We start from the raw sequence: 25,238 nt of genomic DNA, 5'->3' as shown, positions 1-25,238 counted from the left end.
CACACAATATGCACTCATACACATGTCATTGTAACTGATTATTTGCCTACAATCTATATTAGTTTAACTTGAAGTCAGCAGATGATGAAAACAAACTTTGACATTTTGAACTGAACAGCATACTCTGTCATTTCGATCTAAACACAAGATGGTGCCTATCAACACCTCTGAAAATATAGAATTTAACAAAAAAATGACTAATATTCAAGGATTCACTAAGTTAATTCAAAATTGGGAATCTGTCCAAACTGCACATGCAGAAAACAGTTTATCAAGTTATCACTGTTGACATCCTGACAAAACAACCCTTACTAGAAGTTTGGCTATCAGCCATCAGGTACATGTAGGTGAGTAAGAATGCATTGAGGATATAACTGTGTGACACTTACAAGAATCTGACTGAATTTTTACTTAGTGGTCTTTCACAGCTGCTTTTATGCATCAGTGTAGGGTGGCGTTATCTAGCATAGCATAATGAAATAGCAGTTGGCTTACCTCTTTCAGAAAGCAGGGGCAATAATATTACCCATAATATATGTCAGTAACAAGTCAAAGGAATGAGAAGTCCTTAAAAAGAATTCATTTTGTGGAATTATCTTTACATTCTTTTTTTATCATTGTTCTGCAAAGATGTCACAAACTAATGAAGTCTTCTCATTCAGTGCTGGTGGTACTGAAATTGTAAAAATTCATACGTATTGGACGGATTGTCCAATTTGCCTCGAACTTGACTGATGTGTTCTACTGACATTGCTGCATTCACTCAATCCTTGTGCATACCTGGGGAAACTTCCCCTTTACATTGAAATTAAGAACATACCCATGGAAAAGATTCATATTGCAGGGAAGAGTGAGAATGAGAGAGAGAGAGAGAGAGAGAGAGAGAGAGAGCAATAAAAAAGTTTGAGCAAAATAGGACACACACATGGAGAGTGTTTCAGCCATCACGTGTAGAATGTCGGTAAGTCAGTCCACATTGTGTTCACTCAAATTTACTGGGTACAGCAAAATGATTGCATCATTTAGCAAACGGTGCATGCTGTTGCATGAGTAATGCAATGTACTTCCCATTTTCTCTGTGCATGAAATGTCACTAATTTAACCTTTTAACCCGTTGAGGACGGGCTGATTTTGCTACAACACATATTTCCCATAGACACTTGCCCGAGTACACTCGGAACTCGTTCTCAATGGGTTAATACTTGAATGGAATACGGTCCTTCTTGCTGTACTTTAGATATCGCAAAGGATATCATGTTATCACACATCCTCCGAAGTGGAGGAAGTTGATTCACTCCAAGTCAAGAAAAACTTGTATTTCGGTCTTGTTAAGGACAAAAACATGAATGACAGTCTTTGCGCAAGCGATATCGTAATCATGTGACTAAGATATAACTATCTAAGGTCCCAGCAGGGATCCCCTCAGATTGTCGTTTAAACGGCTTGCTGATGTTCTAATTGATAGAACTCTCCTAATACTTCACAGCCGTTCCCAAATATCACTGAAGCCAACTTAATCATTTACATGAGCTCATTAGAATTTTTTTTTTTTTTTTTTTTTTTGGGGGGGGGGGGTATTTCACATTAAATCAATGAGAATAATTTTATTCCTTGCATTAAATTTATTGTATACTGTGTATGCCATACATTAAGCGAGACTATATGTATATATACATTTGTGTGTGTGTGTGTGTGTGTGTGTTTTGTTTTTTGTGTGGTTTTTTGGTGAATTGGGCTTCCCGACAATTTTGTGAGTTGTTGAATTTGCGATCATGCAGTACCCATACAGTCATAAACCGAGAAATGTATGCATACATGTATGACTCAATCATGTCTGGTTCAGAATTGATATTTTTTGTGTTGTATGATTCACAAATAGCTCCCAACTGGTGAAATTCGTAAAAATAAAAACCCCATTAAATAGATGGCGTATACAGTAATGTTAACGATAATTATAGAATTTTTGGGGGAATGGGTCTCAATTGTACCACCCAAAAACGTGATTGGCAGGATTTGTTTGCCTACAAACCAATGGAAGAGTTGCAAAGTCATGACATCATCGCCAACTCCAATTTGCATTTGTGATTCCTCCTAATATACTGCATATTCTGAATATTTTGCGAGTTATTAATCTTGGCGAATTTGCGAGCCCGTTGCTACTCGCAAATATAAAAACACACAGAAATATTAACTCTAATCGCCACATAAATGTGACGTGCACGCATACATTTCTCCGTTCAGTACCGTACTCCACAATTACAAATGTAACCACTCATAAATTTGTTTCAAAGTCCCGATTCGCTAAAAATTGGACTCACTATTTAAAATATATGGCATATACAGTAAAAGTATCAAGAAAATATGTGAAATTATGAAATTCCATAACTATCATTTTTCACATCTGATTTTGATGTCATCTGATTTGACTCAATCTATCAAAGTGAAATGAAATACAGCGTGGTATTGCACTTTAAATCTGTAACATAGTTCGGACAAGGGCTCAAGATTCATCTTCCACCCTTTGGAATTTGTTTGCAATATATCAAAAGGGTCTACCAACAAACTTGCCTAGCTGAAGTGATTTGCCTGGTCAATGAGTCGCTTTGGAGTATTTTGAGATCAAAAGTGTAGAATAATCTTTATAATTTTATTCCTTTCAGTAATGGGAAAGTAGAACGTTAAGCAATGAAACCCTACCAGTAGTATTTCCTCACAAGCTGCATGCAGTTCACTTTCAAGATCTAGATGGATAACGATATGGCCCAATTTGTTATCGATGATAAAACACTGCGTAACAACCACGATCTGATATGTTCTAAGATTGCAATACTGTCGGTGTGCCGGGGTGGGGGGGGATTTACCTAACTGAAATTGCATTATAACAGTATTATTTCACACATTTTTCATGAACATGTGTCCCTTTCAGGGCAAAAATTGACAGTTTCTGCAGGCACAGGATCCATTAAATTGCAGTTATATGAAAGCATACTGACACAAAGACATTTATAATCCAGCTACATCTACGCAAGTATCTGGTAAATGTCAGAAATTAATCTGAATTTTCAGGCTCGTCAAAACAAATCGTCCTTGAGTTTGGCACTCCACGTACAAGACCTGGAATCATGCCCATCACGCGGGTGACATTTAACGACGGAACATCCAACATGAAGTACCGTCTCAAAGCTGTCTGTAACTTGATAGGCAGGTGAAGGGGGTCAATGCAAGGACGGTTAAGGTGATCGTGGGAACCTTTCAATCAGGTCCTCCTCATTTTCAAGACCTGCTCAATGCGTGCGACTCTGTAATATTAACTGCAATATTGGGATAAGGCTCGGTGCCAACTCAAGGTATATATCGCCTCAGAGCTCTCAGACTCGGCGGCGGCGGAAGGCGGCGATTTCCTCGTGGCTACACCAGACTGCCCACATAGGCAGACCAGCCCTTCCTCCTCATGCTACCGTTAACCCATTCAAAGCCACAGTTTCATGGGGGGATTCTGTTTTTTCTCTGATTGACTACCTGGCATAGAACATCCACTGGGAAATTCCGGGAGGGTAAAATGACACTTTTGATGCGATTTTCAAAATACTATTGAATCAATTGCACAATATCTGGCTCTCATGAAATAATCCTACTTGGAGCATGAGTGGAGGAAAGAATATCTAAAACATGACTCGTGCAGAACACATTGGAAATTTGTATGTCAAACTGTTCATTCACTAAAATCCAAGGAGACAAAACTGGATATAGAGTTGCAATAGTTCATGAACTTTGAAATGGTCTCATTCAGGAAAGTAAATAAACCAGAGCATTACTATTACTTCTTCCTGAACAAAATAAACAACAACTAATGTGCATTTAATTTAATTCTTCTTTTTTTTAATTTTCAAGGACTACTTCACCGAGAGCGGCAAGAAGTATTCTTAATCACAGGGAAAACTTTGTTTGTTTGTTTGTCTGCTGTTTTTTCTTTTGAAGAGTTATTGATTCACATTCAGACCACGCATAGCCCTGGTAATGAGACAGCAAGAGGATGAGGAAATTACATTGTTTTCAAGTAACATTATATGGAGCATTAAAAAAACATACACAGAGACATGACATTAACTATCTGAGCTTTAAAAAAAGAAATACCAGCATTTAAATCTACACATTGCAAAAGGATGAAGAAATTATTTTGTTTTCAAATAACATTACAGAGCACTAAAAAACAAACAAAGAGACATGATGTTAACCACCTGAGCTCGAAAACTACCAGCATTTAAATCTAGGAGAGATAAACATGTGATTATGAGTGTCATTATGTTTGTTTAGCCAGCAAGATGGGAATGTGAAATGTCAAGGTTTTTATCACTCTTTTATTATTTCCTGGCTGATGCTTTTCCTTTGACAAATACGCAAGTGTGTTTGTCTTTTTCATGACATTCTGAAGCTGTTTGATGTTGTTGTTGTTTTTTTTTTTGCTTTCCTAATGGTTAAAAAGAAAGAAAAAATGGCAAGGAGTTATATTGATCCAACTGCTATCTAGACTTACTATTCTAACTTTTAACTCTATATTGTGTGCCAGGGTGTAAACTCCCAGCATGCCACATTATTCTGAGACTGCAACGCAGGACCACATTCAGAAATTTCAGAGCCATGTAACTTTTCATAGAAATGCATATGCTAGACATGAATTAAACAAAATTGTAGAAAAAAAATTCAAAGCTTTGCTCTGATGTCAGTAGCCAAGTTATTGTCCAGATCTAAAATTTCAAAGCCATGTAACTTTTCATAGAAACGTCTATGCTAGATATGCATTTAAAAAAAAAAGAAAAACAAAATTGTAGAGAAAATTCTAAGCTTTACTGTGATGTAAATCCTATAATGTATCAAAACAATGATCGTTTTTCTTGCAAATGGCCAGGAGCTACAATGTAAGTTATTGTCAAGATATGGGAGGCATGACTTTTGCAGACGTGTGCACAACCGTGACAGAAAATTAGAATTTTCTCAAAAACCCCGATGGATAAAGCGGGGTTCCCACTATCGTACGATCTATTACGAATGCCACGATTGGACATTCATAACTGATCGTGAAATTTTCGTTGAACTCGTCTGAAATTTCACGTTTGGATACGAGGTTATGCGAGGCAATACGTGTTGGTTCGCTTGGATGCGATATGGTCACGATTGATCTATTTCAAGCAATACGATCTATCACGACCTGGTCTCCAATTTAAATACGATCCGATAGGATTGTCCTGATTGAGTCCATGATTGGTTCCGATCTACCATGATCATTTTGATCGGGATCCCCAATTTGGCGGGTGCAGCTATGTTCTGATACGTTCCAATACGAATACCGCGAACCAATGCGGGCTGTTGAGATCAGATACAATATCTTTCACGATCGGGATCAAAAGCGACCCTCATTTAAGGTGTGATTGGACCCGAATGGAAATATTATAGTCCGGCTGACCATGGATTTCATTGTTTCCTTAACTTCTGCAGAGTGATTAGGCCTACTATCCACAACCATTGATGATGGCAAGGGTTGACAGGTTGAGGATGACGACAACGTGACCTTCTGCAGTATTGGGAATGACGATTACGTTATCATCAGATAGAAAGCTTCACCTAGGCCAGCCAGAACCTGAGATAGTCCCTCCTCTAATTTAACGTAAAGAAATTAATAGATTATTGACTCGACGTGCTCACCCAAAAAGGATCAAGACAAAATAAATGTTTCCACCTTCCTTTGAAATACATGTAGGAAATATGAAATTGAAGCTAAAAAAGAGGATGGGATCTTTTTGAATGCTAACATAGTATGTGTTATATACGCTCAATATAAGAAAGTTGGCCGAACTGATAGCATTGCTTGTGTGTTTGATTTCATATTTGCATAGTATGTATCATATGCATATTTATTTCAAAATGTCGTTATCTCATGGGGTATTGGAAGTTTGGTTGGTTTGGCTTGATTTATTGTTTTATTACACAGTGTTTAACAAAACCGACATACACACACAACAGAAAGGTAACTTCCCTAAAATAATGTCACTTTGTAACAAACAAACAAAAAAGTCTTAAGCAAAATTATTTTGCAGGGGTATTGCTACACTTCTTGACAAACGTCTATGTGAATAATAATGACAGTGATCTTTATGTTGTTGTTGTTTTAAAGAAAGAAGAGAAAGAAAGAAAAATGATCTTTATAGTCATGCATGAGTGACCTTACATCCACGACAATGGTCACTTTTCAAAAGTCACAAAAGTTAATGTGTGGGGTATGTGAATCATTCTGCTTCTGGTGGATGTTTCAGTGGTGTTGTTATTTTATAGTTTATTGTGCCACCCCTCCCTTATTCAACCTCGCGGAATACAAAATATATACGATTTGAGAGTAAAATAAGGGCAAATGTGCACAAAGATTAATGCAATTGCCACGATTAACCTCAAGATCTGATACAATCTGATACGATCTAATAAGATCACCACGATTGCTTCACGATTAGGACCACGATTTCAATCGTGGCGCCAATCGTGATAGTGGGAACCCCGCTTAACCATTATATAATCACCAAACAATGCAAACTATCTGTGTTAGAAATGGCATCAGGAGTGATTCTTTCATTGTATTGTGGCATTTGGTGACTATCGACTGGTTTGGGCTGGTTTGTGCATTTGAGCAAAATATGCGAACTTGGCACACAGTCAACTGAAGCGGGCATGCAAATGTGGCACATAAAGAGCTAATATGCATAATCAAGCACAAAAAAGAAAGTGAGCACCATGCCACACATACGTTTGCATAAGATCTTGGCATCTGTTGTGGATTGTATACCTATTACCCAATATGATGCCATAAATATCCATATAATCTGCTGTTGGCCCTCAATCACTTGAAGGTACTGGTAGAAACAACATTAATGTATACACAACATTGTAGAGTAATGAGATCAGTGTATGTGAAAACAAATCTTATCTTTACTGCCGCCTATCCGAATTAGTGCTTCTTTGAGGAAAACATATCTTATCTTCGTTACTATAAATTACTCATCTACACGCTAGGAAGCTCTTCAGTCTTAAAGGACAAGTTCATCCAAACATATGCGTGGATTGAGTAAAAGAAAGTATAAAGAGAATTCCATAAAATTTCATCTTTTGTGAAAAGGTGCACATTCCCTCGACTTGTTACTGACACATGTTAAGGGTAAAATTGTTTCCCCTGCTTTCTGAAGGAGGTAAGTCAAGCGCTCTTTCAATTTGCTAGATATGTGAAAATATGTTGAATTCTGTTTATATTTTCCTTATAGTCCTACTGCAGTGGCAACACAAACTGTTGCAGCCTTCTAATCCGGTGATGGTGGTACTCAAACTTTGAAAAACTCATAACTTTTAAACACATAGTCTGATTTTTCTCAAAACTTTCACTGATGTGTTATACCTATGTTGCTGCATTTCCCAGGTACCCAATCCATACATATACCTGTATTTGGGTGAACTTTTCCTTTAAGCCATAGACAAACTTGTGGCTTACTGAGGGCATGTACATTGATATGCATTGAATGTTAGCCTCTAACAGTGGATACACTGCAAAAATGCAAACAATACTACAAGGAAACAATTCGAAACAACTTGATGCAAGAAGCATTACTTTTAATAAAGTGTAGTTGAGTACCTGCTGCTACAAGGGATCGGAACCATCACTGGGTATTGGACAGAAGCTCAGTAGTCTAGTGACTATAATGCCTGTCTAGCAATTACGAGGTTGTAGGTTCTAATCCCACTTGAGTATATGCCCTTGATTATCACCATGGCTATTACTAAAACAACAAGGAAAAGAAGAAATTACGCGGTGTGTAATATATGTCCCCGCCGGAAGTACCATTTAGTAGCAAAATGTACAATATAGGTAAAAAGATCAAGGTCAAAGGTCAAAGAAGTCAAAGGTCAAAATTCTATGTAGAAGTTTTGAAGCCCTCACCTAGTGCCATCACATAAAGCAAACGGAATCGAAATCGGGTTAGAAATGGCGAAGGAGTAGCATTTTGTAGCCAATGTACAATATAGGTCAAAAATCAAGGTCAAAGGTCAAAGAAGTCAAAGGTCAAAATTCTGTGTAGAAGTTTTGAAGCCCTCACCTAGTGCCATCACATAAAGCAAACGGAATCGAAATCGGGTTAGAAATGGCGAAGGAGTAGCATTTGGTAGCAAAATGTACAATACAGGTCAAAAATCAAGGTCAAAGGTCAAAGAAGTCAAAGGTCAAAATTCTGTGTAGAAGTTTTGAAGCCCTCACCTAGTGCCATCATATAAAGCAAACGGAATCAAAATCAGGTTAGAAATGGCGAAGGAGTACCATTTTGAAGCAAAATGTACAATATAGGTCAAAGGTCAAGGTCAAAGGTCACAACTGAAATTCTGTATAGAAGTTTCAAAGCTCCCATGTAGTGCTATCATATAAAGCAAACAGAATCAAAATCGGGTTAGAAATGGCGAAGGAGTAGCATTTTGAACATTTTGATCACACACAGACGCACGGACGGACAGACGGACAGACGTACACACGAACACACGGACACACACACGTAAGGAGCCCGTTTCATAGTCCCCTGCTCGAACTCGTTCGGCGGGGACAAAAACTGAATAATCAGTGGTTATTTAAGGGCAATTTGTCAATCAGTTACAATACTACAAGCGACCATATTATAGACTTTGTATCATTTGCGACATTTGTATCATTGAAATGAATAACTGCCTTCTCAGTACTGTGAAGGAGGAGAGTTTTGTGTGAGCAATTTTTTTGCACTCAGCCTGGGTAAGATGAATTTTGCATGATTTTAATTCTGTGGAATCAAAACCTCAATAGTGTTACATACATATATATATAAACAAACAAAACAATTTGCATGCTTGTATTTCCACGCTAGTTTCTTATCATACAAAATGTGCACAAATTTCCACACATCAGAAATTCCCACTTTTACGGTGCTCAAATTATTTTATGAGTCTGGATGTCTTGAAGGGAGCAAGAAAGGGAACATTTATTTCTTTCTCTCCTTCCCTTCCTCACTGGCATTGTGAACAGGCTTATGTAACTAGTTGCAAAAGGTATAAGAGGGACAGGTATAGATGCACAGGTGTAACCAATCTAAATTAAGCAGTACAAATAGATCAAGGCTACCATTTCATGTCATGATATCAGTCAGTGATACACATAAAGAGTTTGTCTGTGTGCGTAAAGGGGTGGGCACATGATTTTTCTTCTCGGAGTATGGTTTCACTGAGAGAACATGACTGCAGCTAGCCTTGTGTAACATACATGTACATCACGTGCCAACTTGATACACTTAATTCACTGGGATTTATCATCTGTGTCTAATTCTACATTGAGTATTACTCACAACAATGACGACTGTTACTTTGGTTTAGTCTTGTCCCTAGACTATTACATAAATTCCTACATGCAAACCTCAAAAGGGGCAGACATAAGTACTTGTCTTGTCTTGCTGAAGATGCCCACAATCAATAGGTTGATTATCATGGTAACTTTTACTAATGCTTGGCATGATGTCATGTAACGGTGTATTGAATTCCCAAATACCGCAATATTTACAATGTCTAGTAATCCTTGGTAAGCAGGTGAAATTTCAAAGGACTTTTACACATCCATAAATAATTCACTCTCTCCTGCCTTATACAGTCGGACGATCGTCACCCCTTATGGTACATTATTGCGTAACTATGAACGAACGAACAAAATTTGTGCATGCAATTGCGCAATGCCAGACTGCAGTGCTATCCATAAACGTGTGGGACAATGCTGCCACTGAGACACGTGTGTGTGTGTGTGTGTGTACGCATCACACACAAACATTGTGACTGCGAGCTGCGGTGATTGGAGGAGAGAGGCCAGAAGATGCCTGGCTCTTTTGGTCTCTCTTCATGCGCATGCGCATTGTGAGTGTGCGTCCATTCAGATCCCTTCGGAAGCTCGCCTGGCTCGGACAGCCATTTTGGGTCAGGTGATTTTTTAGACCAGTGTGTGTTCGCTGACCCATTGAGCCAGCGCTATTCTCATTCGGTGTCACAACATTTGATACAGAATGGGGGGAGGCAGCGTGTTGCGTTCATCTCCGTGCCGCACAAACCACTCGCCACGATTGTAATGCTTTTAAAAAAAAAAAAAAACACTCTACAAAAAGACATTTTCAGATGTCTTTTAATTGTGGTAAGGTGCATGACTATCATTTTATCATCTGTCATTTTTTTTGCAAATGATGTGTGTACACCCATGACACTACCAATTTCAGTAATGATGATCCTCCTATGTGCACACATGACTTAATTTAGAGAGGTTATCGATTTCAGTTGAGTATTGACAAAGAACTCCAAACTTGCAATGTTACACCTAACATGACAGCGATAGTTTTTGATTAACAAATAACAAATAATTCTTATGTGAGGATTACTCACTGAAAACATGACTCAGACTGCATAAAGTGGCTTTATTTATAGTTTTGTAACTTTTGGTCAAATGAAATTGACAGCTGACATGTGTGAGTGCGCAGACCAGGGGCCCATTTCATAAAAGATGTTAGGATAGCAACTCTTGCTGGAATGGCAACTTCCCATGGCAACTTCCCATGGCAACATCCAATCAGGAACCTCAATTCTTGCCGTTACCATGACAATTGCCATTTCAGCAAGAGTTGCTATCATATCAACTTTTTGTGAAATGGAGCCCTGGTCTCTGTGTGAATATTTTGCCAGCGACTTGACTCATACTTTTTCTCTTTTTTTTTTTTTTTTTTGCTCGGAGACATTTATCTCCAGGGAGTGAGAAATGAGCCTGGATTTTTTCCTGACAAGGGTAATCTGAAGGACCGTGACTGAAACAATGCAAACTTTGCTAACAATCAAAACAATGAAAGAAAGAGAAAGAAAGAGAGAGAGGAAGAGAGGAACCTAGAGGTAGTGTCCTTGACACACATAAGTATAATCTGCATCGAATCCAACAAAAGGCTTGGCTAGTTGTAAATCAAACAAAACTATGCACGGGGCCATGCCAACTTTCCATCTGAGTGTATCATGATACCGACTTTTAATAGTTCGGAGGGGAAAAACAGTCTGACTGCTGCCTGATAATGCAGAAGGTGAAAGGAAATGAAATGGGTTCCAATAAAAACAAAAATACCTCCCTGTAAGCAGTCGCCTATATACTGGATAACATCTTTTCAACATGCCATGATGGACACTTAGGAATTATCAGAGCATCCAGCTGTTTAAAGTTTATGCTTAAACTGCCCACCTTGTTGGCCCATGAAAATCAAGTGCTCGGAAAAAGAAATGGGTCCAAAATGACTTACACAGAGCCATGTCATACACATTGAGTCATCAAATAATACAATATCTTATTTGCTGTGTATCATAGCAATGTTTTGTATGGGAGCACACAAGTACACTGTTGCAGAGTGTCGAACACGTTAAAAGTTTCTCCAAAAATGATGGCAATACTTGTATATAAAAGAATGTGATCATGACCTACCTTTACAAGTATTTTTCTGATTTTGAGGCCCAACATATAGCTACTAAGAAGTACATGTACATGCATACTGCTCTCTTTGTATTCCAGCCACTAGCAGTATGTTTATTATGGTATTTGGCTTTCTCTTTGCAACCGACTTTGTTTTGCAAGGGGACATTTTTAGCCTTTTATCTAACTCCACCTCTCAGATCCTAGACAGCTATGCTATGGTAATGAAAGATATTAAATTGAGCGGCATGACTTTGTGAATGTCTTATCAACCAAACAAATATGAATTACAATATGTTATTTGTGTTGATCACAAAACAGAGGACAGCCCTATGGCGTTAGTTAGTGAGCCATTTACAAGCATATATGCTGTTTCAGCTATCAGTGGATTCGGCCATGGTTTCTCAATCATGAGGTCCCTGCCTTGAGTTATATTGTATCAGCAGCAGGTCCCTTATAATCAAGACTCTCTATTAGAGCGACTGGTCCTGAAGTTACTTGCTAATAAGCATTTGATTGTTCCTCTAGTGGCCATGAAAATTCGATTTATTATCAACACCAAATACAAATCAACCAAATTCAGACCTACATGTGCTGATCTGTAGTTTGCTGCGAAACACAATAGCCACAGTCACACTATGCAAAATGCGTAGTTACATTTATTTTGCTTTGCATAGTTTCAGCAGTGTGACAGCAAATTTCTCGAAAAGTTACCAACAAAACTTCCCGCGAAACGTCCTGCATGCACTTGGGAAGTGTCTCACTTCTTGCAAAGCTAAGCATAGTTTTTGTTTAGTGTGACTGTACACACGTACCTGAAACTTTGAAAAGTTTGTCAAGTGATTAGATTCATTTTATGTTGTAAATGCACATTGTGCATTCTTTGGCAGGCTGTTGCTAGTTTGCATTCTTTATATACATGGACAGTGCACAGTTTTGGCTCCTGTTGAGTATGCGTGTTCGAGACTGACATCATGGGTAGTTTCGCATCACTCAAACTATGCATAGTTTTGTCTGTAGTGTGACTGTGTGCTCAAACTTCTGGAAATTGTCGGGAAGTAAACTACACCTAGTTTTGCGGTGTGTGATTACGGCTAGTGTAACAGGAACATACTGTCTTTGATTCTGGGAAAATGTCACACTCAAGATTCAGAACAACCAGACAAAGGCACTGACAAGATTCATGACAGAAGTTTGTCCTGCCACTTACATTTGTATTGTCAATCAAAGTTTGACAGGTAACAAGAAGGGATGGTATTCAAAAAAGTAGCACAAGCAACTTCCATGCATCTTGCTGTTCACCATCATTTTGTAGACAACAGTAAACCAACATACCATGCTCTAAGAGGCTCTAATTGAAATAATGGGTTCTGAAATGGCAGGAATAGTGCCATTTCTGTCACTGACTTCAACATAGCGATGTTATATTTAGTCACATGCTGCAATGTAGACCGATCATGAACAAGATTTAATTAATTAAGATATAACAATTACATTTTATATCAATGGAGCACTTGAACTGTGATGCACACGACTTCAAAAAGTGAAAAGAATGAGAAACATTGGGTGTTTTCAGCGAAACTTGCAGTAAAACTGACCTGTTGAGGAAGCGGATGTAGTTTGCTCTCTGCCTGGACCTGAGTTGCTTGTCCCGCCACTGGCTGAACCGCAGAGCAGCCAGGCTGCGTACCTGATCGTCGACCACCAGACACCGCGACATGATCTGATGCAGGATGCCTGCCATCTCCAGCTCCCGACGGGGTCTGAACAGGGTACAGATTGCCATGCTGCGGATCCGGTGCATCAGTGGCTCAGTGGAAGAGAAGGGACGTGTGACGCTGAATTGACATCAGAGAAGTGGAATACACGTATCAAATAATGACTGAGAACTTTTTTTTTTTCAAACATGGCAAATCTGGAAAAAAATAAATAAATTGCAAGATTGAGACATTACTTACACAATGTTGGTTGTACGTGCAAATTTCTGTATCTTAAAGGTAAGCATAGTTCTGGTAAGGGTTTGAGAACCTGTCTTGCACCATATCATATTTGCTTGCAATATATCATAAGGGTCTACCAAGAAACTTACCTGGACGATGCAATTTGCCAGGATGATGAGTAGTTTTGGAGTATTTTGAGATTAAACGTATAGAATGATAAAAGTCAGTATAACGACTTTTATTCCATATAGGATCCAGGCTAACTCGGACTTGGGGACAACTCGGCCCTATTCAGACAATTTACACGCAGTTCATGATCATCATATTTTATACATAGGCGCATGATCATTTTGTATGCACGCCAAAGAGGTTCTATTCTAGAACCTCTTTGATGCGCGCATTGTATCAACTTGGCCCCTAAATGCGACCAGCCAGAACGCAAAGTGCTCCCATAGCACAACTGTACAATTCAGAGGGACAACTTGGCCCCGCTGTCAAAGAGAGGCTGAGTTGTCCCCGAGTCTGAGTTAGCCTGACCCCGATTGAGTTTCGAGATTGCGACTGGTTGATATTTCACATTTTTGTCGTTACCCAACAAATATCTTGTGATTACAGCATTATTCCCGACATTTCTTGGGCATGCATTTGTACATTTGGGAGCAAAGTTTGACAGTTCTGCAGGCATACGAAAACGATGTTTTACCTTTAAATGTGCAACTTTTAGTAACATTAATGTCAAGAGAAATTCCTGTGTTAATTATGAGAGAAATTCTAGTATTCTTGTAAGTTGAGTGAAATCAGCAGTGCATGTAGCCCACGTAATGACTGCAATTCCAGAGTAGTTGATTCAGCTGAAAGCCAAGGGTATGGGTAGATAATATCAACATGCAAGAGATCACAACATGATAATTATGTGATATCTTTATTCTACTCTGTGTGTCTGTCTGATTCTCTTTCTCTAACACTCTCTCTCCCTGCATACATATGTCTGAAAAAATCTAACTCTTTCTTTCTTTGTAATACTGTATACACATTATATTTTGCCACGTTTGTACTTTAATGAATCCTGCAAGTCAGCTGAAATGTTCAGGAAATGAACTACTCGCAAAAATATTGCCTTCCGCAACACAACTGCATTGCAGATCCTTGTCCACAGTGAAAATCGCTAACTTTTTCCTGAAAAAGGAAAACTGATTTCTTATTCTGTCACTGTGATTATGAATAGCACATTCAATCACTCACAAAATTGTCTTACAAGTCCCAATCCATGAAAAAGCATACTTGCAAAATATATGCCGTTTACAGAATCATGAAAGCATTAAAATTATAATTACCACTTTAAAATGGGAGTGATGTCATCTCCATTGAGGCCTGGTGACATCCTAAGCACCAGTGATACAAGCTCTTGGTCCTTCAGCCCAGTTCCACTGTCTTCTCCGTGATGGTCATCTCCTCCGGATCCACCCGTTTCCCAGGAGGCGTAGTCCAGCTCGTCTCCGGGTGAGGGTCTGGGCAGTGACCCCCACTGGGCTAGACCGGTGAGGAAGGAAGAGACGAGATGTCTGCAAGAGGCCAGGGGATGGAAGAGAGAGACGTAGGATGCTGCCCAATCTTGGATCTTCCAGAGCAATGGATGCTGAGGAAAAAAGAGAACAGACATTGTATGTTACATGTTGATAAGCAATAATCTCTCTCTGCATAAAATTGTAATGTAGTGAACAAAACAGAGCAAAACAAAATATAGGAAAAACAAAACTGGAAAGATTGGCTTGCATCTTGAAGCTGTATGTCCAGGGGCCTGTCTTATAAAGACTTGTGATAGAAATCAATCACAAGTTTCATGTGAGCTTCAATGCAAGTTGCGATTGATTTGGGGACTTGTGATTGATTTGAAGGCTTTATAAGACGGGGCCCAGAACTATGTTTAAAACATTCTTTAAGATATTCCCTGCTTAAAAAAATACTAACAAATACAATACAAATTGGTGTGTGATGACCACTGATTTCACAATCACTTTGTCAATGTGTGGATGTAAATGACAAATTTCGTAAAAATATAGACATAACATAATCATATCATTCATCTTAATTCTCTGAGACAAGCTCCACTACAAATGGTATCTTCACACAGTCCCTAAACCCTGGTAATACTGATAAAAACAATGGGAATCCTAATTATTTGAAATTTCAAGGAGCTGCTCTTACCTTGAAATGAACTTCAATGAAAAGTTATACAACCAGCATTACAATAACTCCCCTTTTCTTTGTTTTCTTTTCTTTATCATGATTTTCAAATATATGGCATACATGTGACTTCGCATGCATGCAGTAATGCACCACGTCACACATGTAATATACTTTTTGTGGCCGAATGGGCATAGTTGAGTACTCTGTGAATGTATGTTAACTTTCCATTCATGCCAATTCACATTGTAATGAAAGCCAAAGGAGCTGATTACACTACCAAGATTAAAAAAAAAGACAAAAAGGAGGGCGGATACATGAGGCAAAATTTAGAGAGACAATAACAACCTCACGGGGAGAATCCTGACCTCTCCATCAGCTGACCCTGGCTGGATGATGGCTGCCGTCCTGGTGCAACTGGCGATGAAGACACACATCGTGTAGGTGGCCAGATCCTGGGGGACACGGTCGAGGTCCACCTCGCCATGGCTGGCGTGATCCCTGAGCCGGGGTCCATCAGGATGGAGCAGAAGATCCATCAGCATGTCCTAGGGGAGTGATTTCCATCAAAAAGGGGTAGAGACTCTATGATACTGGTATCATGGGGTAAAGTCTCTTTAGTATTAACCCTCACATCCTTGGTATCTTAAAGGGATATTAAACCTTGTCAACGCTTTCAACAACAACTCATTGCTCAAATCTATGTGTGCCCGATAAATTTGGCTCCTTACCTTTACATGAATCATTTATGTTCTTGACACTTCAACAAGAGAAAGATTAAAATTACATGCTTTTAATTCTTGATGAGAAACCACTGAATGGTATGCTAAGGTAAACTTTGACACACACTTGTCTGATACTATGCCCTATACAGAAGAGCCTTCACCTGTTGAGGACGAGTTCCAAGTATACTCGTAGCAAAATCAGCCTGTCCTCAGCGGGTTAAAAGGGGAGTGCAGGTGGTCCTGATAAAGGCTTGTGGCTTCTGCTTTACTGTTGCAACAAAGCATTGACCAATTCTCATGTTTGACATCTTTTTCATCATCTTCAGTACCAACAAAAGTAAAGAAAGGTATTACAACTAATGGTTATCTAAGAGTCAATGTTAGGTACTTTTCTGCCAATAGTATCCATAAAACATTGATACCACTACAAGGTAATTGTAGAACAAGTAGTTGCTGCCTTAATTGAAGTAGAATTAAAACAATCAAGGCTATTCTTCAATGTCCAATGATTAAATGAACAAAAGTTTTTGTTCTTATCACTGACTATACGTGGATATTGTCAACTAAATCATCAGTAACACTACAAAATTGTGTATGACCAATTAAGGCAATGTCTCCCCAATATTTCAATCTTGCCATATTTGTCATGAGCGATACCTTGTATGGATGATGCATTCAATGGTAAAACTGTCAGGATCCCCTCACATTTTTCTGATGATGTACCATGGAAGGTTTCATTTATGACCAGGGGGGTGCTTCATCAACGTTTGTCAGCGCTGACAAACGTTGATGAAACACCCCCCCTGGTATAGCTACTTAACCAGTTCCTCCAACAATGCTCCGACAGACTTTAATGCCTCCAAACAAGTTTCTTTTTTGCCCCGTCAACAAAGAATGGACAGGTTGGTAACCCATCCGTGCGAAAGCAGTCAACTAGTACACGTTTTCCCTTTCCACGATCAACTGCATGCGCCATCGACCAATGCAAAATATTGATCAAACGTGAGATATGAATACAGTGTGCGCTGATGGGCTTGCAAATTCTTTTCATATACAATGTAAGGGCACCCAAATGGGCACAGTGGAAATCAAAATCTAGTGAGCTCAGTCTTGATTGGTATGTACTAGTACTTCTTCAAATGAGTTTATAACAAAACAAGCACACTACTATGTTTGAAAAAAGGTAAATTTGACAAAAATACATGCAGTTTTGGTACAGAAAAGGACCACATATTGGAAGAAGAAACTCTAATCTTTTGATCACAGTCATTTTTCTGGTAAGCACAACACAAATAAACATGAATTTAGGGGATGAACGCTGACACTCTTGTTGACAGTTTGGGAACCTGGTATACCAGGTTCCCGTAAATAAATTGATGCCACAGGAACCTGGTACTGCAGGTTCTCATGAGGAACAGGTTTATGATGGACACCTACCATGTAAGGTTCCGAATATGCTGGAATCAGAAGATTAGGAGTCCCATCTGGTAATTCAGCACATAACATCTGGACATTCAAAACAAACACAAATGCAGTTTTAGAATATATTTCAAACACTTAGACTAAAGCACTACATTTTCTCACTTAACGTTCGCAGGATTTTGTCGCAATTTTTTACATTTCATATATGTTGCTAGAGAAAAGAAAACTCTTAAAGATATGAATTTGTTTCATTTGGAGGTGAACATTGCTGCTCTGGTGAACGTCAGTTATTTCTTGCGCATAATTATAGCTCATGGTATGAAATGCAATTCAGATGAAATTTCCTCATGCAGAACATGCCATCGGCATGGACTGATGCACACCGTGTGAATAAAGTCCCAAAATTATTTCTAACATAAGCTTGAGGGTCAGCAAGCTTTTGTCATACAAGACACCTAAAACTGACATCACTTGGAATGAGTTGTATTTGAAAGTACTGCCCTGCCTCATGATGAAAGGAAAATGGAAGCTGAATATAAACAATGACTCAAAACAGGGATACTGTAAAACATGATATATTCGCGGCATGAAATTTCCGCGAATTAGAGCTGACAGCCTTTTTCGTGGCACGTAATTTTCGCGAATTGCTACGGGCATTCAATGCATGTAGTGTAGACAAAAGCTTTCGCGTGCATTTTAATTTCGCGAATTTTGGCGCTCGCGAAATTCGCGAAATTAAAATGCACTCAAAAATTCCTCGTTTTACAGTATTTCACTTCACTATTTTTCCAAGAATCAACTTTTTTGAATACTCCAAATGCTTACCTCATCAAATGTGGTGAATAGTACAGATGACTGTTTTTCAGGTAAAGAAAGATAGAAGAAAATCATTTATAAGTCAGAAGGCTTCCCTATTCAAATCACTGATCAACTGACATATTGACTGAGCTTTATCTAGTTCTGCTTTACTTAAAATGTAAGCGAAGATGATTGAAAAGCACTGCCTCTTTCACAAAGAGTAGGTCTAGTTCTTGCGATGAGTGGTGAAACACTAGAGATCTAAGGGATTTAACTTAGTACTGGTATATTTATTTTTATCTTAACACAACTCATTCATTCAAGAGCCCCTAAGAAATTGGATCTAAATGGAGTAAGTGGTGCTAATAACCAGGCATTTAGACCACACACATCCATCACTTTAAATGCAGAAGTAAGGGGTGGTTATAGTCTACTTGCTACAATGTATATACCCTGCAAAAAGTATTTTTCTTCTCTTCTTTGGAGATTGTTAAGATTCTTTGTGTGCACATGATAGGGAATGATGCTATGTGAAATACAATTCTAATCCCTACAAACATGTGACTGTAACACAGTGGTTTTTTTTAATGTTTTTCTATTTCTAGTTAAACTAAATTTTGATCTGGCAACATGCATTTCTAAAGTTCTCTGACCTTTGCATCTTTCTGGCAATTTTTCTGTATCTTCAGAGAAACAAAGTCTAAATCTTCATTTGGAAATTGTCTCTTTATGACCTAACATTGTAAAGTCCTCGAAAGTCAATAACGCAGTATTTCTGTTGAAAATGTGTTTATTTTCTTATTCATTCATCATTATGTTGTTATTTAGGACAGCTAACATGATGCTCTACAGATGAGGGCTACTGTCCTTAAATACTTATTGATGGAGTTCAACATACCTCTGCAGTCAACACCCTGTCTGGGCAGCTATTGGCTGATCCAAAGGCCATCCTTACCACATGCTCCAGGAGGGGGCACAGAATTGACACACACCAGCCATACCTGCATGTACATGTACATCCCATGGAGAGACATTCGGATTATTTTGATGTCTTGTGTGTCATCAAGTATCATAAATGTCTTCCATTAAAGTGATGATGTTATCATAGGCTTGAAATCACTAAAGGTGGTTCAAATGAAATCCATGGTTTAGATTAAAGATAATATAAAGTTTTGGTACCACAAAAGTTTCCCTGAGTTTCCTTGTCTTAGTTTGTGTTTCAGGTTAAAGTATCTTTCATATAACTAACACTGTGAGAATTACTCGCCCCAAAGTGCTCTCATGTCTTAGTAATCATGCAATAATGGTTTCGTACCAGAGCAGAGCGGGCTCTGAAAAATTCGAATGAGCCGTTAGTTTGACTCGACGCGGTACCGCGACAATCAATATACACGTATTGTACGAAACCATTATTGCATGATTACTAAGACATGAGAGCACTTTGGGGCGAGTAAGTCTCACAGTGTTAGTTATATGAAAGGTACTTTAACCTGAAACACAAACCAAGACAAGGAAACTCAGGGAAACTTTTGAGAAACCAAAACTTTATATTATCTTTAAGTCCATGGACTAAAACAATCATGAAATAGGCGTACCTTTCATATACATGTATCAGTGTGAGTTCATTTCTGGATGTCTGTTGGCATACGTGATCAGTCATGCACATTTACGCCAAGGAGTAATTTCCCTTCTCAAAATTGAATAGCAATTTTAGTCAATGGACATATACTTTAAACAAAATGACATACAATTCTATGTCATGAAATGTGACAAATTACAATTTGTATAGCAGTCATACCAAAATGCATAGCATATTGCTATGTGATACCCCAAAATTATTCCCTCGACGCAAAAAAAATTGTGTAATCCATGGGCAAAATGTGACAATTCTGGCCGTACTGTTTACACTTAAAAGTCATCCTGCCGTCATGAATGTTCTGACATAAGTTAGAGGCAGAAAGATGTGTGAATCAAATGTGACCCGCTACAACAAAAGGATCCTAAAGTCGCTGATGGGCGAGCCAAGCAAGGCCCAGAAAAATGCTATTTTCAGGACTTTCCTTTGATCATTTAGGTTCGAAATTTCGGCAGATGATAGAAGATACATTAGACTACAAAATTATGTTAAAAACAAAAATCCGAACGTTTTGACAGATTTTGGTGATCCGACTTCAAACTCAATTTTCTCGGCTCACCCGTCAGCGACTTTAGGATCCTTTTGTTGTAGCGGGTCACAAATGTTTTCACTTCCATAACTGCCACATAGATTTTATAATGATTGATAACACACAAATATATATTACAAAATGTATCTGTAACTAAGCAGGCATGAGCTTTATTACAATTGTCTGGTCAGCACATGACGTCCAATGCAAACAGATGTGTGCAATGCACACAGTGATATATTACCTGCTATGACAGCATCAATCATCTTCATGATTAGAGCCATAGCAAGCTAATATTCTACATCACACAGGAAGCTGTGATCATTTTGAGCATCTCACCATGTTCAACCAAGGAGGTTGAAGAGATGGAGTAACAACAGAGTTATTCCCTTTGATCTATGTCCGAAGCCGCCGCTCAAAAATATTTGAAGCATGTGCCAAACAGGATCTGCCGCGCCGATACGAAGACAATTGACTCGTGTCTCATTGCATAATCACCAGCTACTTTCAAAGGAAGATATGTCTTTGTGATGGTAATTACTTTACGCTATCTCTTCTTATAAAAACTAGGTGGTACAGACACGAGGATGCGCGAACAGAAATTGAGGAAAAATGCTGAAATGAAGATGAAAATTACTCGACTGGGCATACGCGGGCACTAATCTGATATATCTCTCATAAGGAATTATACTTGAAGATTAATACATGTTAGTTTCATTTGGGGAAATTAAGTCGAAAAGTGATAAAACTAGAAATGTCGCTACAGCGACTGGTTATACCCCCGCCAAACAACATTTCATAAGCTTTGGTCAAAACAACATTTCATAAGCTTTGGTCAAAAAACTGAGGAAGTAGTTAAATCCGCAAGATCTTTCCTTGATCTTCTGCCATTAATATGCCGTTACCATGGCAACGTACTTTCGGGTACTGTCGAAAAATGCGTCTTGCACATCTACAACCAAAGGCACACATCTGTACCAAGTTTCATGGAAATTGGGCAAAAACTGAGGAAGTAGTTTGCAACACAAAATTTTCCATCATTTTGGCTCATAATATGTGAGCTGTTACCATGGCAACATACTTTTTGTCACTGTCAAGAAATGTGTCATGCTGACCTATATCCTAAGACAAAAATTCAATATGAATTCCATGAGAATTGGAAGAACACTGATGAAGCAGTTTTGCCATGAAGCATTTTGCCCTATATTTTACCAATAACATGCCGTTACCATGGCAACGCACTTTTTGCCACTGCGGAAATATGTGTCTTGCACATTAACATATTCAGATGAACATCTGTACCTAATTTCATAAAAATTGATCAAAAACTGTGGGAGGAGTTCGCGACGCAAGATTTGTACCCATTTTTGCCAATAATATGCCGTTACCATGGCAACGTACTTTTGGGTACTGTCAAAAAATACGTCTTGCACATCTACAACCCAAGGCACACATCTGTGCCAAGTTTTATGGGAATCGGTTGAAAACTGAGGAAGTAGTTCGCGACGCAAGATTTGCAACGGACCGACGGACCGACCGCCCGACCGACCGCCCGACCGACCGCCCGACCGACCGCCCGACCGACCGCCCGCCCGACCGCCCGACCACCCGACCGCCCGACCGACCACCCGACCGCCCGACCGTCCGCTGATTCCTATATACCCCCTTCAAACTTCGTTTGGCGGGGGTATAACCAGCTTTCCAGGATGGTACAGTTTTAACATTTTCACATAATACAGCTCTGATTTACACTTTTGCGCAAATTTGTGAACGGAATTGACTTTTGTTTTACATGCTTTATTATTAAGTGAAATTTCATTTCATTTAATAAATAGATATGCAAAATATGGCCAACATTATGATAACGATCAAAATGAATCTTCAGATTGCTCAGCAAGACGGCGGCTTGGAACATCGATCATCAAAGGCACAAGTGCACCTGTGGAATTCTTTTGTACATCAATAGAAATCTGACAACTGTTTGAATAATTACAGCCAGTTGGAACTCCATGTATAAAAACCTCCTTGGTTCAACCAATTGAAAACTAATGAGGAGTATACTCGGGCTGGCGTTGATGGGAAATATGTGTAAATATAGCAAAATCAGCTAGTCCTCAATGGGTTAATAATAGAGTACAACAGAGGCGGATCAAAAAATGATAACAGGAATTTTCTTTCCAACAAATGCAGACACAGGCTGGCTGTCCTTTTTTTTTTTTTCTTTTTCTTCTTCTTCTTCTTCTTCTTTTTCTGGTAGTAAGTATGTCTTACACATTGGAGAACAAATATTTGAAGCTAGTAAGTACCACCGCTACTTTTGGTGCATGTGCTCACCTTCTGGTTTCGTAATACTCCACAGCGAGTTCCCACATGGAGGCTTGTCCTTGACAGACAAGTGTCGTAGCATTGCGCATGACGACAGTCAGTTCTTTGGTCTCACTGCCAATAATGTCTGGGAAGGGGAAAAGAAACTATTTTTCAAATTGATCACTCTGTCATAACAGAACTGACACCCATATCATTTGCCAAGAATATGACTTTGTGAAGATGTTTATAAAATCATCATTAAACATATGTCATGCACACAAACTATAACTAGTGATTTGACAACTACATAGTGCTACAGTCAAGATATTAATTTTTTTTTTTCATTTTTTCATTTTGCTTGCGTTGTTCAGTGACTACTGGTGTGCAAAATTTTATTCAGGGCCATGACGAGCTCGGAAGTATCCTCTGGAGATACTATGGCTTTGCAATTTCACATCTCCTGTGAGCTTTGTTGTGGGGTTGAGAGGATGGTGCCATTCTACTGCTAGGGATCTGCAAGTACTGTCAGCATGTAATTAGAAGGTAACTAGGTAATTCTCAACTGTTCAAAATCAGCCATTTCTGTCTCTAACAAAAACAGAAGAACAATATTAATTCAATTATCATACAGATTATCAAAGTTAGCATAATGTGTCCATATTTTCAGTGTAGCTTGTGAATTGTTTGCAATTTTATGCACAACATTAAAAATGATACTGAACACTTGTTCATCACCATACCTCATCTTAATTGCATAGGACTGACTAGTGTGTTACAGCTTTCGATATGAGAGCTGGAATTCTACAGATTTCTTCATTTTGAAGATGATTATTCCAAGCAATGAAAAAAAATATATATTTGTATGATCACATTGAGCAAAATGCATGTTATAGACCTGATCATGTTAGATAATGACCAAGAAAAAAAAACAAGTCCACAGTGTGTCATAAACAATAAACAGCTGTGAGCTGACGCCATCATATGTGACCCACCACAAAAAAAGGATCCGAAAGTCGCTGACGGCTGACCCAAGAAAATCAAGTTTGAAGTCAGATCATCAAAATTAGTCAAAACGATTGGATTTCTGTTTTTGACATAATTTTGCAGTCTAATGTATTGTCTATCATCTGCTAAAATCTTGAATGGTCAAAGGAAAGGCAAGAAATTAGCGTTTCTCTTGGCCATGATTTTCAATGGAATAGAAACATGTCCGAAGATTTGGTTATAGCACCGCAGATAGACTCCGCCCCTAGCAACGAGGGAGTGATCTTATTGGTCAGTGCGAGGCATCCTGGTCACTGATTGGTTGTGCGCAGACCGCTGGCGCCGAGCTTGAATTAACATCGCGGAGGTTGCTAGGAGCATGCCTTCTATTTTCAAGAGGTGAAAACTGTCTTGCCTCCCCTTGATCATGATAGCGTCGGAAAGAAAACTTTGAAGGCAGTTTTCTTGAAACACTGATTTCCTAAACCACTCGACATGCGTTAATAAAAGCATCTATATCTCCGCAACCGAGTACTTTTATGAGTCGCATTATATATGAAATTAAAGCGGAAGAATAAGGGAATAATGTCATGTAATTTTCAGAAAATCGTCCTCCCCCAACTTTCGGATCCTTTAGTTGCAGCAGGTCACATATACTGAACCAACTACTGAATAACAATGTCCACTTTGATAGTGGTGAGGCAATTTCCATCCCATCCAGCTGACGTAAGTTGGATTGGCTATGGCGTACGAGGAACTCACCTGGCAAAACCTTTCCTACACGTTGAACCTGTTTGTTGAATTCTATGGGCCTTCGGTGTGGTATATCAGGTACATGAATGCCAACCTCACTCAGGATATGTCCAAGGCTTGCTGTTAGCAGCAGCAGGAAAGATGCATATCTATTGCAATGAAACAAAAAAAAAAGTGACAAAAAACAACAAACCGCCATTAAATACATCATATGAAAATGATTCAGTATGGCATAACCTGCAATACCATTCTACCTTGGGTTACAGCATTGTTGAGTGCCACCTCGTTTTCTTAATAATACAATTACACATTGCTATCATAGCAGTCAAGTTCTAGCAACTGGTGATAATAATCTCAATGCCAACTCATCCTTGTTTTGAAATGTTTAACATATTTACATAAGCGATAATACATTTTGTCTATTACTTTCTTATAA

The 25,238-nt window shown here is 38.7% G+C and overlaps 1 protein-coding gene across 1 annotated transcript in view; it reads right to left on the bottom strand.

The window, feature by feature from the left end:
• LOC139739699 (endoplasmic reticulum membrane-associated RNA degradation protein-like) overlaps nucleotides 1-25,238 on the bottom strand; it is a 149,201-nt gene that overhangs the window by 112,513 nt on the left and 11,450 nt on the right. Inside the window, exons 8-15 of the mRNA XM_071650313.1 lie at nucleotides 24,812-24,951; nucleotides 23,093-23,210; nucleotides 19,492-19,594; nucleotides 18,621-18,650; nucleotides 17,811-17,879; nucleotides 16,017-16,196; nucleotides 14,799-15,100; nucleotides 13,123-13,362 (exon numbers count right to left, since the gene is read on the bottom strand). Coding sequence (XP_071506414.1) covers nucleotides 13,123-13,362; nucleotides 14,799-15,100; nucleotides 16,017-16,196; nucleotides 17,811-17,879; nucleotides 18,621-18,650; nucleotides 19,492-19,594; nucleotides 23,093-23,210; nucleotides 24,812-24,951 — 1,182 coding nt within the window. The remainder of the gene's footprint in view (nucleotides 1-13,122; nucleotides 13,363-14,798; nucleotides 15,101-16,016; nucleotides 16,197-17,810; nucleotides 17,880-18,620; nucleotides 18,651-19,491; nucleotides 19,595-23,092; nucleotides 23,211-24,811; nucleotides 24,952-25,238) is intronic.

The sequence above is a fragment of the Diadema antillarum genome, unplaced genomic scaffold (genome assembly GCF_040938485.1).
Source record: "Diadema antillarum isolate AM-2024a unplaced genomic scaffold, OU_Dant_1.0 scf00000029, whole genome shotgun sequence".
NCBI classification, from domain to species: Eukaryota; Metazoa; Echinodermata; class Echinoidea; order Diadematoida; family Diadematidae; genus Diadema; species Diadema antillarum.
This window is presented reverse-complemented; position numbering and strand designations above follow the sequence as displayed.